Source organism: Choloepus didactylus (assembly GCF_015220235.1).
Source record: "Choloepus didactylus isolate mChoDid1 chromosome 23 unlocalized genomic scaffold, mChoDid1.pri SUPER_23_unloc8, whole genome shotgun sequence".
Taxonomy (NCBI): Eukaryota; Metazoa; Chordata; class Mammalia; order Pilosa; family Megalonychidae; genus Choloepus; species Choloepus didactylus.
In genome coordinates, this window is record NW_023637602.1 from 344,334 (window position 1) to 362,165 (window position 17,832).

A 17,832-nucleotide genomic window follows, 5' to 3' on the forward strand; every position below is an offset into this window, starting at 1 on the left:
TAAGACTTGCAGACATGAGTTGGAAACTGTCCTGCATGTTTTGTGAAACAGGTGACGTTTTCCAACCAAGCTCATGCCATTCAGTTTCCTGTTGATCATAACCTTATATCAAATGTTGTATAAAATGCCCAAAGGGGAGGAAATGATTATTGTACATGCTTTGAATTACCTTGCATGGTCTCATTTGAGATAATTTTAAAAAAAAGAATTGGTAAAAGAATTATGTTCTCCACAACAGAAACTTTAAATGATTTTTTGATATTCTGATCTTATGAATTTGACCAGTTATATAAAATGGCTTGTATTTGTGCACACAAAAAAATATTTCTTATGTTGAGAAATGGTAAAAAAAAAAAAAAAATCATTTTAATTATGTAAATTTTAATACAATTAAATACACTTTAATAAAAATAAAAGCTCTTTATTTGTACCACTTGGACCCATTAGAAACCAGACCTTTCTAACAATATGAAGGAAATATTTGCTCAATATTCCAAATTTGCAAGTATAACTCTTTAGCTTTAGATTAATTGTAAAATATAAGATGTGACACAATGAATACATAGTCTATTATGTATTAAAGGACTCCCAAATCTACAATGAATAACAGCCTGAAAAACTGAATTTTTTGCATAGGTCTACTTTGAATCTTTTACATCTTTGACAAAATAACTTTTTATATGTGAAAAAATTATATGTAACAAAATAGATGGATTTCAGCTATGATAGATCCAAAAATCCCAGATTTATCAGATTCATTTTTACAAAGGATGATGTTTTCTTGTTGATCCTTTCCATTTTATAGAACCTATTGTAACAGTCATGCTCATTTTTCTCCACAGACTCTAGGAAAAGCCTCTGGATCTGGGTGTTATAATCAGTCAGTGCATCTGTGCAAATGCTGTGAGTCACCCCCATTCATGGAACTGCTGGAAGAAGTAAAGACGATGAATGAAGGATCCCGGCCTATTGTCAGTCATGGAAGACTTTGACAAACTTTACTGCACTGGGAAATGCTATTCAACTTTCCTTAAACTCAAGGAATGTTTGCCAAATAGTCAATAATCAAGTAAAAAAAAATTGTCACTTGATTGATATTTTCTCATCAATACCTCACTTGTATTATTGCACATTATTTAAAAATCCAAGTGTTGGAGCCAAACATGCAGGGATTTGAAAATTGGGTTCATAAATGAAAAAACAAAAACACGTGAATCTTTGTTGATATGGACAAATTTAGAGCTGCCTTTCAACCTATACATAATCATTTTAGCTGAGTTTAATAATAATGAGATGATGCAAGAGTTAGGGACTTTACTTACTTTGGGCAGACATAATGGTTTTCAAACTGTTGAGCTTTTGTTTCAAAGTCAAATCAACTCTCCTAGGAAAGTGAACCAATTTTGTCCACTTGACTTTGAATGTTAAAGGAAACAATACTTTGTTACTCTGTGCAGATATTGGAAAGGTTTTAAATATGGTTGATTAAACAACTTGGATATGTACATCTATTTGAATACTAGAGAATTTTCTGAAACCTTGATACAGATCAAGTATTTCCATTACAATTTAGTGTACAAATTGACAGGAGAGACAAATATATAATATACATCAAATTTCATACTTACTGTAAAAAAAGTTGGTAAAATATCACATGAATAACTGTATTGATTACATGGGGAAATTATACTATTTTTTATATATTATGTAAAATAAAATATATTATTAAAATCCATTTAACTGTTTCTTTTTTTTCATGTGGTGAGGAGACACTTCCAGTTCAGGCAAGGCTCACACCATCTTGTTATTGGACAGTGAGGGTGCAGATACCCTCAGATGAGAGGTGCTTTGGGGTCACCTGGAGGAGGGAAGCTGGGTCTGGGGTCTCCTCCACCAGCAGGGGGCAGCAGTGCTGCACTTGGGAATATCCAGGAGAAGCTGAGGCTGCCCAGGTGGAACCTACTCACAAAGGAGCACTGAGGTGGGGGGTCCTCAGGTGGCAAGGTTCAGTACTCACACTGGCAGGCTGGGACCCTCCCTCTGCCCCTCAGGCTGTAGCCATCATGCTCTGAGGGACAGACTCAGACAGACCAAGCTCCCAGCAGCAGCACTGAGTGGTCACCTGGGCAGGGAATGGGACAGAACCTGGTCCCAGCCATAGGGCCTCAGGAAGCAAAGCTCAGGGGCATCTCCACTGGGTCCTGGGCTCCTCTCCTGCTCTCCTGCTCACTCTCAACAAAGGTTTCTCTCCAGGTGCATGAGGCCAAAATTCACTCAGAACCTCTGTGCCAATTTGAATGCATTATCTCTCCCCAAATGCCATTTTCTTTGATGTAATCTTGTGTGGGCAGACCTAACAGTGTTAATTATATTGTAATTCTTTGATTGTTTCCATGGAGATGTGCCCCACCCAGTTGTGGGTGATGACTCTGATTGGATAATTTCCATGGAGGTGTTACTCCATCCATTCAGGGTGGGTCTGAATTAAATCACTGGACCATATGAATGAGCTGACAAACAGAAGGAACTCAGTGCAGCTGAGAGAGACATTTTGAAGAGGAGCCACAGCCAAGAGGGACACTTTGAAGAATGCACAGAAGCTGAGAGAGTAGCTGCAGATGAGAGACAGTTTGAAGACGGCCATTGAAAGCAGACTCTTGCTCCAGAGAAGCTAAGAGAGGACAAATATCCCCAGTGCAACTAAAAGTGACATTTTTGAGGAACTGCAGCCTAGAGAGGGAAGTCCTGGGAGGAACACATTTTGAAACCAGAACTCCAGAGCAGACACCAGCCATGTGCCTTCCTAGCTAACAGAGGTTTTCTGGACACCACTGGCCATCCTCCAGTGAGGGTAGCCAATTGTTGGTGACTTACCTTGAACACTTTATGGCCTTAAGAGCGTAACTTTGTAACCAGATAAACCCCCTTTATAAAAGCCAATCCATTTGTTGTGTTTTGCATTCTGGCAGCATTAGCAACCTAGAACAACCTCCTTCTTGGCATTTTTAGAGTCTGTAAATAATGGTGACAACCAAGAAAATGCATCCTGCTGTAAACACCTACCATTCTTGGGGATTGATGTCCCACTTATGAGGAATGTCATCCCCCCTCTGGAACCAGGTCCTGGGAGGAATGGGGCTGGGCCCTGGATGGCCACTGCCTCGCAGTCACCACCCCCTGAGAGATTTTTGTCTTCCAGTAAAGAAATAAATCCTGACATCTCACCAGGCCCAGCTTTCATCTCTGAGAAGAGCCTTTGTCCACACTCTGAGAGATGTGGTGAGAACAAGTCTGGGGACCAGCAGACATGGTTTACATAAGGATGGGGTCATTTGAGAATTCTGCAAAAAATGAACAAACATGGGAAACCTCCCAGTACATAAAAGACCAGTGGGTTAGCAGAGGCAGTGCCCTCCCCTGGGGGCTGAGAGGAAAGTGGAGTTTTGGGAGCACAGCCCAGCTTTGTGGGGACCTTGGGGTTAAGACAGACTGCAACACAGTCTCCCCTCTGCCCCCTGTTTTCCATCCCTGACTGATAAAAGGTGTTTCTGCCAGGCCTAAGTCTCAGGTGGCAAGCCTCTTGGATTCAAAAGGCATCCAATCCTTTGAAAATAACCATGCTGTAAATGGATATCTTGAAAGGGACATCACAGAGAGTGGGAGAGTAACAAGATTCAGGCACCACTCATCCTCTGAAACTGGGGCTATTCTGGAAATAACCATCAGGATCAAGCACAATCTTGGAAGCTGAAAGGACTCTTACTACCACCATCTGGGGTGTGCATGGTAAGGGGCAAGGCTGGCAAGCTTTGCAGGAGAGTGGTACCCACACACCACCATCACCCCCAGTTCCTCAGCTGAGCTGCAGCCATGGGGATGGCAGCCTGGGTTCCATGGCCTGGGCAGATGTTCTGAAGGTGAACAATCAGGAACTTCTCTGAAAATATGAGCCACATATTTGGGTCATTTGGGCAGTTCTCTGGGGACCAGCTCAGGGCCTAGTTTGTTTTGCCTGTGTATTTCCAAACTGCTCCAGTCAGAAAATATAAAGAGACTCATGCAGTAAGGAATACAGATTCTGAAAAAAAAAATAGTTTGGAAAGTCATTGTACACAGATTTCTAAAGCAGCCCAGTTGGAGAATCTAGTTTCTCAACTGAAGACATCATAATCCTCAAAATGTCCACTTTCCATAAAATATTACAAAGCATACAAAGTTTGCTGATTTGAATGTATTATGTCCCCCAGAAAAAGCCATATTCTTTGATGCAATCTTGTGGGGCAGACATATTAGAGGGGATTAAGTTGGAACATTTGGATTAGGTTGTTTGCATGGAAAGGCACCCCACCCTACTGTAGGTGATAACTCTGATGAGCTAATTTCCATGGAGGCCTGGCCCCAGCCATTCAGGGTGGACCTTGATCAGTGGAGCCATATAAATGAGTGGACAAACAGAAGGAATTCAGTGCAGCTGAGATTGATGTTTGAAGAGGAGCTACAGCCAAGAGGGACACTTTGAAGACAGCACAGGAGCTGCAGATGAGAGACAGTTTGAAGACAGCCATTGAAAGCAGACTCTTGCCCTGGAGAAGCTGAGAGAGGACAAATATCCCAAGTGTGCCAGTTTGAATGTATTATGTCCCCCAGAAAAGGCCATATTCTTTGATGCAATCTTGTGGGGCAGACAGAATAGTGGGGATTAAGGTGGAACGTTTGAATTAGGTTGTTTGCATGGAGATGCGCCCCACCCAACTGCAGATGATAGGATATTTCCATGGAGGTGTGGCCCCACCCATTCAGGGTGGGCCTTGATCAGTGGAGCCATATAACTGTGCTGACTCAAAGAGATGGAACTCAGTGCAGCTGTGAGTGACATTTTGAAGAGGAGCAAACTTGCTAGAGAGGAATATCCTGGGAGAAAGCCATTTTGAGGCCGGAGCTTTGGAGCAGAAGCCAGCTGCCTTCCTAGCTAACAGAGGTTTTCTGGATGCCATTGGCCATCCTCCTGTGAAGGTACCCAATTGCTGAGGTGTTACCTTGGACACTTTGTGGCCTTAAGACTGTAACTGTGTAGCGAAATAAACCCCCATTTTATAAAAGCCTATCCATCTCTGGTGTTCTGCATTCTGCAGCATTAGCAAACTAGAACACCAAGTGCAACTGAGTGACATTTTTGAGGAACTGCAGCCAAGAGAAGAATGTCCTGGGAGAAAGCCATTTTGAAACCAGAACTTTGGAGCAGATGCCAGCCATGTGCCTTCCCAGCTAACAGAGGTTTTCCAGACACCATTGGCCATCCTCCAGTGAAGGTACCCGATTACTGATGTGTTACCTTGGACACTTTATGGCCTTAAGACTGTAACTGTGTAACCAAATAAACCCCCTTTTATAAAAGCCAATCCATTTCTGGTGTTTTGCAACCTGGCAGTATTAGAAAACTAGAACACAAAGAAACAGATAAATTTTGCTCATTCATGAGAAAAAATAATTTGAATGAAATTACCCTGAAGGTGCCAGATATTAGCCTTGTTATTCAAAGAGTTAATAAACTATTTATAACATATTCAAAGAGCTAAAATTAAACCATGGAAAAGAACTAGAAGAAATCAGGAAAATGATGTATTAGTAAACATGTAAAGTTAATAAAGGGAAATTTAAAAAAGCAAAAACATAGAAGTTCTGTTAAATATTTACTTAACAGATCAGGGATGTTTTATACTGCAGACACCCATGACCAAAAGATGCAAACAGCTGAATCCTATTTTTCCCAAAAAGGAGACTGCAGTTAGACTATTGTTTTCCACATATGCATCAATTCCACAAGGGATCCAGGAACTGTCTAATGATCTGTTCTATATACTATGCTGGCTTTACTATCACTCATCTTTGGTTTCAGTTCACAGGATGGCTGCTACTGCCCAGCCATCACACCCTAGCCTAGATAACAGATGCTTCATGAAAGCAGAACATTTCCTTCCATCACATGACAAAAGGGCCCTGAAACAGACTTTAGTGCTGGACCTTAGAGTCCAGTGGCCAGTGCTGGTCACAGGGTCACTTTGGGAAGCAGGTGCCTGGTGTTTAAATGAATATAACAGATGACACAACATTAGAAGGTGCTGGGCATGTCTGTAGTTTCTCCTAACAATTGTGCTTATCATATTGCCCAACACACAGGATTGGAAACCTCTGGGGAACAAGGACCTCGTCTTGCTCACTGCTGAGTTCTCAGGCCCTGGGATGTGGCCAGACCAAAGCAGGCCTGAATAAATATGATGGAGGGTGTTCACCTCTGTCACTGATGCAGGAGCCATCACTACCCCCAATTGGCCTGGCCCCCAGACCTGGCCCAATTAGCAGCCAATCCTGGTGCCCTGTGTCCCCCAGGGCCAAGTCTCAGGGCTGTGACATGACCACCCATCTCCAAGAGATGTGTGCAGGTGCCTCAGGTTGGTCTTGCCTCCTCCAATTTAAATGACACTGTTTATTCCATGCTTTATGGGTCACCTAGACTCTCTCTCCTGGTCTTCAGGCAGGTGGGGCCTCATAGAGAAGACTAATTCCTCAATGGAGCCAGAGTCCATGGATCAGGGAATCTCCACCCTGAGCAGCAGGTTCTGCATCTCCCCTGGACAAGGACACCCCCTGTGCCTCCAGCAGCCAAGGTGGAGCAGCCACCAGGGGGCAGCAGAGAGTCACCTGGCAAAGCCCCTGGGGATGGGGGCCTGGGTCTCAGGGGATCCTAATGAGGAGGGAGGGTAGCACCTCAGACCTGGGGGAGAAGGTGACCTTCCTGTTCTGCAATATCCCCCTTGGCCCTGCTGTTCAAATCCTTCTGAGCTCACATCTCTCATCTCTGGCACTTGAAGCTGTGGCTGCTGTCTCTGACCACAGGTCCAGGTCCCCATAATAATCCAGCCCATCCCAGTTTGGCTAAAATGCTGGGCCCAACCACAAATGTCTCATCCCCTCTGTGACCCCAGAGGCAGGGGTCAAATTTTATTTTCTAAGATATCTCAGTCTCTGGCACACATCAGTATCTATATCAAATTTCCTCAGTTGATTAATCACAATAGTATTTTATTAATATATTTTCTCCAGCAACTGAGGAAATTTGCTTATAATTAAAAATTCCTGTGGTGTTCCTGGGGCTGGCAGCCCACCCTCATCCCCTCACACAGCAGGAAGCACCTGATCTGTACCTGCCCTGAAGTCACACTGGGGATACTGAGGCAAAGAACTGATGACCTGCCCCTGGAGCTCACAGCCAAGGTAGAAACTAATCAGCCTCTGATGGCTGTTTTAAATCACCATGTTCCTGGCCAGGAAGGAATATTCTTCTGGTTCTGCCCCTCAAGAACAGGACTCAGGAGAAGGGCACAGCCCCTCTCCAAGCCTCCTCTTGTCACTTGTATGATGGGACAGGAAGGCCACTGCCCTGGGTTCTGGGTGGTCAGGGAAGTGTCATCCTTACAGCTTCCAAAGGTGTAGCTAGGATTAGATGCAGCATCTGAGCTCCTCTACAAAATACTGAATATTCTAGACAGGACAACTCAGGGCCCTGGACTGTAATGCACACCCCCCTCCTGAGCCAGGTGAGCACAGGAAGGGAGTCCCAGGGTCATTCCAGCATCACCCTGTGCCCCTCTGGCCAGCTCCAGGACAGGGTCAAGATCACCCCAGGAGCAGGAACATCAGGTTCCCTAAAAATGCAGACAGGTGTCCCCTCTGGGCTCTGCAGGGGCCAGGCCAGCCCAGGACAAGGGTTGGATGAGGTCTGGGGATGGAGATGGGCCCAGACTCCTGGGCCAGAAGGAGGAGGAGAACCCTGTGGGCTGAGGTTGGGTCTGCAGGGGCCACCCGTCCCCTCTGTGCCCCTGGGGGCTGAGATCTCTGGGAGCCACAAAACTCCCTCAGGACAAAACCCTGAGCTCTGGCTGATTTGCATAACCAGAAGCTCTCCTCAGCAGGGGATAAGAGAGGCCTGGGGGGACCAGCCCATCCTAGAGGCCTGAGAGCAGATCTGGGGGCACCTCCACCATGGCCTGGACCCCTCTCCTCCTCACCCTCCTGGCTCACTGCACAGGTGCTGCTGCCCAGGGATGGAACCAGCACTGAGCACTTTACCCCTGGGGCTCTGGGCCTCAGGCAGCCTCTCATCCTCAGAGAGGCAGCTGATTATTGTAGTTTGATCAAAGGGTCCATCCACCTGCCCAACCCTTCATCAGATGTGATGGAGGCTGATGTGAGAGGGTCTCTAGGAGATCCGAGACTCCCAGGAGCTCAGTCCCAGCAGGCAGGGGGAGAATCTCCCAGGCATGAGACCCTCACACCAAGCTTATGTCTCTTTGCTCCTCTTGCAGGCTCTGTGGCCTCCTTTGAGCTGACCCAGCCACATTCAGTGTCAGTGGCCCTGGGACAGACAGCCAGGCTCACCTGCTCTGGAGGAAAATTTGAGGACCGATATGTTTACTGGTACCAGCAGAAGCCAGATCAGGCCCCTAAGCTGGTCATCTATGAGGATAGCAAACAACCCTCAGGGATCCCTGACCGACTCTCTGGCTCCAGCTCTGGGAACACAGCCATCCTGACCATCAGTGGGGTACAGAATGAGGATGAGGCCGACTATTACTTTCTGTCATTAGAGAGTGACAGCAGTGCTTCTCACAGTGACACGGGCAGATGGGGAAGTGAGACAAAAACCCAGTCCCCTGTCTGTGTCACTCTCCCACAAGCCCCAGGAGGACTGAGAACAAGCAATGTGCAGGCCTAGCCCATTCACCCAGGCCTGAGACCCCCCAGGCTGCCCAGGCTGCCAAGTGTCCCCCACCTTCTGAGTTCCTGACCAGGTCAGTGAGTCTGAGGGGTGTTGAGGGGTGTTGTGGAAATCAGAGCTGGGTCACCCTCAGGAGACCTTAGATGGGGTGCAGGACCACAGGGCTCAGAGGCCCCCATGCTAAGAGGAGGGTGTGGAATTGAGGTTGCATCAATGCAGCTTGGAGACCACACTGCCCAGTGTCCTCAACTGTCAGTCAGAGTACAGAGGCACAGAGAGCTAGACAGAGCCCACCTGGGGGACCCTGTCCCTTCCCAGGCAGACACTCCTGGAGGCCATGAGTCCTGCTCAGCAGCTGATTTATGACCTGGAATTTCCTTCCCCTTTACCACCCCTGACCTCACATCCCTCCACACCCCAAATTCCTCATTTGGAAATAATGGCATTGTTTCCTGCTGTGGCTTGGATTCCTGGCTCCCCCAGGGGGCCCCTGTTCTCTCAGCTCCTCAAACACACAGAACCTCCCCACAGGGCCCTGACATAGCTCTGCCCCCACACTCTGCCCATCTCCTCTTTCCTCTCCTGTCCCAGCAGCACCTCCACGGCCAGCTCTTAAGGAAGGACCCTCATCCCAGAGAGCATCCTGCCTCTCATTTTCTCTCACACTCTCACTAATTTTCTGTATAGCACTCACCACTGCTTACCCTGCGCCATATTGAGTTCTCTTTCTTCTGTCTCTCTGTGTGTCTTTCCATAGATTTATAAACACATATATTGTTCCACTAAGTCCACCATCATTCTCCCAGTGGAGTAAACTAAACATAAACCCTCTCCCATGTCGGTCACAGTCCTGACTTGCACAGGAATTACTTTGTTAGCTATTTTACTGCGTTACCAACCAGGACCCACAATTCCAGCCTCACATTTCACAGGGACTCTCTCCTGCCCTGCCTTTCTCAACTAGGATCCCTGAAAACTCTGTCTCCTGTAAAATCCTTACACCCAAAGTGTGAGCAACCACAGAACAAATAGACAAATGGGATCTCCTCAATATTAAACACTTTTGTACATCAAAGGACTTTGTCAGAAAGGGAAAAAGGCAGCCTACACAATGGGAGATGATATTTGAAAACCACTATCAGATAAGGGTTTAATATTTTCAATATACAAAGCAATCCTACAACTCAACAACAGAAAAACAATCAACCCAATTAAGAAATGGGCAAAAGACATGGACAAACGCTTTTTGAAGAGGAAATACAAATGGCTCAAAAACATATGGAAAATGCTCAGCTTCACTGGTTATTAGGGAAATGCAAATCAAAACTACTATGAGATATCATCTCACATGTACCTACCAGAATAGCCATTATCCAAAAAACAAAAAATGACAAGTGCTGGAGAGGATGTGGAGAAAGAGGCACACTTACTCACTGTCGATGGGAATGTAGAGTGGTGCAACTACTATGGCAGGCAGTGTGGCGGTTCCCCAGGAAGCTAAGTATAGATTTGCCATATGACCCAGCTATTCCATGACCAGGTATATACTCAGAGGAACTGAAAGCTAAGACAGGAACAGACATTTGTAAACCAATGTTTACTGCAGCATTATTCACAATAGCCAAGAGATGGAAACAGCCCAAATGTCCATCAGTGGACGAGAGGATAAACACTGTGGTACGTACACACAAGGGAATATTATGCACCTGTAAGACAGAATGAAGATACAGAACATATAAAACATGGATGAAACTTGAGGACATTATGTTGAGTGAAGTTAGCCAGAAACAAAAGGACAAATACTGTCTGGTCTCACTAATATGAAACTTACATTAATGAGGCAAACTTTGAGAGTTAAAAGCTGATAACCCAGGCTATCAGGAGATAGAAAGAGGGTAGAGATCTGGCATCTGATGGTGAAGGATGACAGAATGTTCAGCAGGATTGACTGTATAGATCCAGAAATAGATAGCATAATACTGTGTGATGGTAGCACTAATATTGTAAGTACATGGAACAAAAGTGTCCATGAGTAAAGCTGGAAAGAGGTGCACTAGGGACATGTATGATACCTGAGGTAAAGATAGAAGGATAAAGAATGGGACTGTTTAACTTAGCAAAAATTGGAGTGTTCAATGACTCTGACTAAATGTACAAATATAAAAATGTTCTTGCATGTGGGAGAAAAACAAAGGAATGCCAAAAATGCAGAGTGCTTGGAAACGGGGGTGGTAGAGGGGAAAATATAATCAAAGCAAACTTGAGTCTATGGTCAAAAATAGCATCATAATATACCTCCATTGAATGTAACAAAGGCAATATATCTGAAGCTAAATGTGTATGAGAGGGGGATATGAGGGAGGAATATGGGACTCTTGGTAGTAGTGTTGTCTGACCCTACTATTACATTGCATTGTATGGATATTTTGTTTTTCTTTTTATTATCTTTTTTATTATTCATTTAAAAAACATTGAGGACTGGACAGTTTGGTGTGCTGAGCCCTCTATCTCGGGACTTGCCCTTGTGAAGCTGTTACTGCAAAGGAGAGGCTAAGCCTACTCATAATTATGTCTGAGAGTGTCCCCCCGAGTGCCTCCTTTGTTGCTCAGATGTGGCCTCTCTCTCCTAGCTAACCAAACTCATCAGGTGAACTCACTGCCCTCCCCACTATGTGGGATCTGATCTCCCAGGGGTGTAAATTTTCCTGACAATGCAGGATATGACTTCTGAGGATGAATCTGGACCCAACATTGTGGGATTGAATACAACTTCATGACCAAAAGGGGGATGTGAAATGAAACAAAGTAATGTTTCAGTGGCTGAGAGATTAAAAATGGAGTTGAGAGGTCACTCTGGTGGGCATTCTTATGCACTGTATAGAATGACCCTTTTTAGGTTTTAATGCACTGGAACTAGCTAGAAGTAAACACCTGAAACTATGAAACTGCAAAACAAGCAGCCTTGGCTCTTGAAGACAACTGTATAGCAATGTAGCTTACAAGGGGTGACAGTGTGACTGTGAAGGCCTTGTGGATCACACTCCCTTTACCCAGTGTATGGATGGATGAGTAGAAAAATGGGGACAAAAACTAAATGAAAAATAGGGTGGGGGGATGATTTGGGTATTTTTTTTAGCTTTTATTTTTTTATCCTTATTTTTACTTTTTCTGGTAAAAGGAAAGTGTTCAAAAACTAGATTGGGGTGATGAACGCACAGCAGTATGGTGGTACTGTGAAAGGTTGTGCACCACAGATGATTGCATGATATGTGAATAAATATCAATAAAACAGAAATAAAAAATAAAGCCACTGAGTGCATTCAAAAAAATAACCTCCCATCTATGCCTAGCTCACATGGCCCCTCCATCCCTGCCCTGTCTCACTGACAGTAATGAAGCCTTAGCATGGGGAGCAGCTTTCTTATCTCATCTCTCCTCTTATGAACCTAAGAGATAGGGACATCTTCTTTGGCCTCTTGGGCTTCAGTTTATTCCATGGCAAACTGCTCAAGTCATTTTCAATTATCAACTGCCAGCTTCCCAAAGCCCATCAAATACCCTGTTGATCAAGCAACACTAAGTTGGTAAGTGTAAAGGGGGAGTGCCATCTGACAGGAAAGGAAGGTCAGGGGTGAAACTCAAGGACATGCACATGAGTGGATTAAGGCAGGCCTGTCAAGGAGTGCAAGTTACCTATGTTGGGCCACAAATAAGACTAATAACATGAGCTTGGCACTGAATCAAATCTTAGAGAGTCAGGGGTATTCAGGAATCTCCTGAAGCAAGGAGTGATGTTATTTATTGGTTTATCTCCTTATTCTCCTGACCAAGAGGTCCAGGAACTAATGGTTAAGTCCTGTTGACAGAGGAGGTTAAGTCCTGTTGACAGAGGAGGTTTCAGTTCTCAAAACCAACAAGCACTCATTTTACTACTTAGAATTAAAAGTGAGAGTGAAAGAGAAAGGAATGATTCAGACATAAACAACTGCACATGGAGGATGAGAGGTTGCATCTGCTGTCCTGTCCTGGAGGACTCTTGCACCCTTTGATGGAAATGGCCATAAAACAGACACAGAGGAAGGTGTTTGAAGGGCTAGCTCCAGATGGAGAGAACAGGCTGCCCCAAGGTTCACTGCCTGGTCTCACCCTGGGTCAGGACCTCCCCGCCTTATCCTCCCCAGCTCCTCCCTCTGCATGAGGTCACCTCTAGGTCCCATGATCCTCTGCTGCCTCCTTCATTCCATAGGCTCCCACTCTTCCAGGTCCAGCCCTGCCACCAAGTCTTCCCATCAACATCTTTCCAGGCTCCTTTCTCCTACTCACTTTCATTTGCTGACTTCCCAACTCCATAGTCTTCCCCGAACTCCTGGCTTTGCCCAAACCCAAGCTCCATCCCTCTGCAAGTTCCCAGCTTCCTCTCTGATTCATGTCCAGGCCCAGGCCAGGAGGACAGGCCAAGAGTCTCTGTCAAGACTTAAGTCTCCACCCAGCTGCTCTGGTTAAGAGGCATCATGGCAAACACTCTCTGAGGACTTCCTTTCCTGGACAGGCAGGTGCACTCCAGGGACCAGCATGAGGCCTGCAAGCTCCCTCTCCAATGCCCCTTGAAATTAGCCATTAGGGCCTCTTGGGAGACACTAGACCACTCGAGCCTCTATTGAGAACTTCTGCTGCCATTCTTGAGTGTTTTCCTCTTGGCCACACCCGAGTCTCCTCTATGGATAAAGACCTTTCTGACCCAATTGGTATTAGGCCCTTTTTTACTGGTTCACTTATCACTTGAATTGGATGACTAGGAGTGACAAAGAAACACTCAGTAATTTAGAACATTAAATGAAGAGTCTCATTCTTTCATTCAATCTCTTTGTTAACCTTTTAAGGAAGTCAAGCTTTCAGAGGAACTGGCTCACTATTACAAAAAAGAGACAGTATCTGAAGAGGAAAGTCAGAAATTTGTGTTAATTTGTTTGATCCTTCATAGAAAAGTTGCTCAGTCTCATTGTAATCACTTCCACAAAGCTCTCTCCTGCCTGCAGAGGGCAGTGTTGCCATAAAATTGACATTGAGATGTCAGCACCTGGCCGGAAATGTGACTGAGGCCTCCAGTTTTTTACGGCAAGCTATGAACCCAGGGTTTGGAGGGCACAGTCTGAGGATGAGGCTATGACTCTCACATGGGGGATTACAACAGTGATGATCCCACAATGACAGCGGCACAAGGGGAAGTGAAACACAAATGCTGTTCCCCTAACCATGTCCCAGTCTCCCTCAAGCCCTCAGAGAGCTATAGACAAATAATGGGCAGGTCTGGCCCAGTTCACCAAGAAGCAGAGCCCAAGACTGCCCTTTCCTCCTGACCCCCCAAGCAGGCTCCTTAGAGCATGTGCCTTGGGTGGGCTTCTGGCTGCAGGACCAGGCAGCCCTGGGGTTTTCTGAACTAAGGGCAGTGAGCTGGAGAAAGAGGCTCTGAAAGGGATGACAGACAGGAGGTGACATACATGCATCATAATGCTCTCTAGTTTTCCAAATGAGGGGACTGGGCTACTCCTTGGCCCAGCTGCTTGGGTTTCATCCCCAGAATTGTGCTGTTCCATGTAGGAACCTAAGCCCCCAGGCTCAAGGGCAGCCTGGGATTCTGGACAGAGCAGATCAGTGGAATGGACTCTGTGGCCTCCCTGAGGGATCCCTCTTCAGGGCTGACACACCCTCTGCAGCCCTGGGAGCCCTGGGCAGTTCAGAGCTCTTGGTCTCAGTGTGAGTTGTGCTTGGCTGCTGAACACTGTCTCCCCAAGATTGGGGTTCACCCTGTTGGACCACAGTGACATTATTGGACTTCTGAAATTAATATCAGTTCTGATTAAGCTTCCAAAAATCCCTGAAATGTCTTATCATTTCCTATTCTCTAATAAAAATCTGTAAGATTTTTACTGGGGAAACCAGGGCAAAGTTTAACAGTATGAAATCTGGGCAGTGAAGCAGCAACCTTCCTCAAGGGGACCCAGGCATCTCCTCTTTCAAGGGGTTCTATGTCTGCAAACTTTCTCAATTGTGGGAATTGATTGAGGGGCTGTAACTCTTTTTCTGATTCAAGTTAGGCTTTTGTTTACTTGACCTAAACTCTTCTGCATACACAAATCAGGTAAGATTTAAGTGGACTCTCCGTCTATTTCACTCCATCAACCTGCCAACACCATAGGACTCTGCATATCAGACTATTCTGATTACTGCTGGGACTCTGCTGTCCATTTTGGTAGCCACAACCACATTGCCTTTGTTGATTAAATGCTGCCACTTGGCTCCTGCCAACCAGGGATCTGATCATTCCCATTGTGTTTAAGGATCCAAGTTCAGTGGCAGCAGCTCCCATGGTAATATCTGACCTACAGAGAGGAGCTAACACAGGGTTCCTCAGGGATGATGGAGTTAGTCTCACAAATGTGTTGCTCACAGCCCTGGTGAAAGGTGTATCCTCTGGACATTCCTGGGGTGAGGAGCAGGTCTTGCATAATAAATCCTCTCTGCTACTCCAGTCTCTCTAAGACTTTGTATCCCCTCATCCACATTATACCAGGGCAGTTCTGGCATTTCAACTTCAGGCAATGTAGGCCACCCATGGGTCCATGCTTCAGCCAACCACCCAAACTGCTAGAGCCCTTTTAACCATTTGAGCTACAACATTGAATCCAAAGTCTCTTTTCAGCAGGACCATATCAATAAATTTGGCCCAACCCAACTTTATGTTCCTTTCACCCTTATCCTACACCTTGAATATCCATCCCCATGCATATTCCCCTGACTTCTGTCTATATAATTGGCAAAGTCATGCAGTTGTTTTGAAATGTAGCACAGCTCCTCATGGGTCACACTTTGTCCCTCACATTTCAGAGCCTGTTGGAACCTCAGTCTAGTTATAAGTCTGGAAGGAAAGGGCTAGTGGAGGTGTGTCCTGAGAGGAGATGGAAGTGTCATGCAAGTCAACTACCTCAGTACATTCCATTAGAGTGTCTTCTGGTGAAACAGGGTTAGACTCTTTGGAAGGAGGTGTGAGGGCTGTTTCCTCACAGTGAGCATTTGCAGGCTTATCAGGCACAGCAGGGTTAACCTCCTCAGGTGGATGTGGGATGTGATTCCCCAGGGCAGACTGGAGGTGGGGAGGCTGATTCCACTGGTAAGACCATTAGAGGTTTACCTGGCAAAGAAGACTCAGCAGAATCTCAATATACACATGTGCCAGTTTGGATACCAAGTGAACTTGGAATTTTCACTCCATCTGACCCTTCCCTTCTCTGTCAAATATGCTCCCAACCCCTGTGCTCCCAGCCAGGTCAATGAATTTGAGAAGCATTAGGGAAAGAATTGATGGGTCACCCATGGGATTAATGTCTGGAAATTCCCACTCACCACACCCCTCAAATTCTCCTCTTATGAGAAATGTCACATCAGACCTGAACTGGTTTTGACTCCTGACTCTTTTCAAAAGTCCTCTGACTTTTCAGTTCATTGAGAAAACAGACTCTTCCCATGGGGTAGATGTGGCTCACCCCGACTCACTTCTGCATCTCCACCTGGACAAGGACCCCCTGTGCCTGCAGCAGCCAGAGCAGAGCAGCCACCAGGGGGCAGCAGAGAGTCACCTGGCAAAGCCCCTGGAGTTGGGGGGTCCCTGGGCATCAGGGGGATTCCCACATGCAGGGAAGGTCAGTGATACTGAACTCGGACCTGAAGGAGCAGGTGTCCTTTCCCTGCAGGATCATCCTGGACATGGATGCACAAATTCTTCTGCTTTTGACAGTCTCCTCTTTGGCTCTTGGAGAGGTTGCCCCTTTCTCTGTACACAGGTTCTGGCAAATGCCTCTCCTCCCAGCTCACCCCATTGTGCTAAAGCAGTGTAAGTGTCCCCAAAAGCCCCATCCTCCCTGTGGTCCCATTTCTCCCACCTCCAGCCCCTTTATAGCTGCTTCTTGCTTTCCCTGGAAGCAACTCCCACAGTCCCTGCAACTGCCCTGAGTCTGTCCAGGTGACGGTGTCAAAGGTTATTCTCAGTTCCTCAGGAACTTCACATATTGGCATCTCCTTAAAATTCCCTTGATGTGATTAGTTGCATTAAACTTTCTTTTGCATAATGCATTTTCTCCAGCAATTGAAGACAAATTAATTATAATAAAAATGATTTGACATGATCTTGGGAATACAGCCCACTTTCATTGCTTTATATGGCAGACAGCATCAGCCCTGAGTCAGGTCCTGGCTCACACTGGGGACCATGAGGCAAAGAGCCCAGGACCTGGGGAAGGAGCTCACAGCCAAGGCTGAACCCAATCCTGCCTCAGGGTCCCCGGGAGCACTTGCCAGGAAGGGATTTGACTCTGGCTCTGCCACTTAGGAAGGGGGAGCAGGGGAGAAAACTGCCCCTCTCCTAGCATCCTCCTGCTGTCACCTGTAAAATAAGGAGTGTCACTGCACTGAGTCCTTGAAGGTCACATGAGATGTCATATGAAAGCTTCCAAAGGTGGAGCAAGGAAAAGACCCAGGTCTGAGCTCCTCCACACAGGGCTTGTGGACTAATGGGGGGGGGGCACCTCTGGGTCCCTCTTGAGCCAGGTGAGCAGAAGGGCCTGGAGACAAGATAATCCCAGCCTCACCACTCTGATTCCCTGGCCACCTCTAGGACACAACCTGTGGTCCTCCCACAAAGATAGATTTTGGGTTTCATGGAAAATGCATGCACATGTCCCCTCTAGGCACTTTGGTGGCCTGCTCCACCAGGAGGGAAGCAGGACAAGGACTGAGGGTGGAGCTGGGCCCAGACTCCTGGGACCAGTAGAGTGAGGAGGATGTGAGGGGCTGAGGGTGGGTCTGCAGGAGCTCACCCTCCCCTCTCTGTGTCCCTGGGGGCTGATCCCTTCCCTGAAAGCCACAAAGCTCCCTCAGCAGCCACCCACCACTTGTGCTGATTTGCATAACCAGAAGCTCTCCACAGCCAGGTGATAAGAGAGGCCTGGGGCAAAGCAGCCCATCCTTGGGTCTCAGGGAGCAGATCTGAGGGCACCTCCACC

At 46.4% G+C, this 17,832-nt stretch overlaps 1 gene segment (V, D, J or C); it reads left to right on the forward strand.

The window, feature by feature from the left end:
• Positions 1-8,017: 8,017 nt before the first annotated feature.
• LOC119525114 lies at positions 8,018-8,773 on the forward strand. The segment is given in 2 exon segments: positions 8,018-8,086; positions 8,364-8,773. Coding segments are annotated over 2 exon segments (456 nt in total).
• The last annotated feature ends 9,059 nt before the right edge of the window (positions 8,774-17,832 follow it).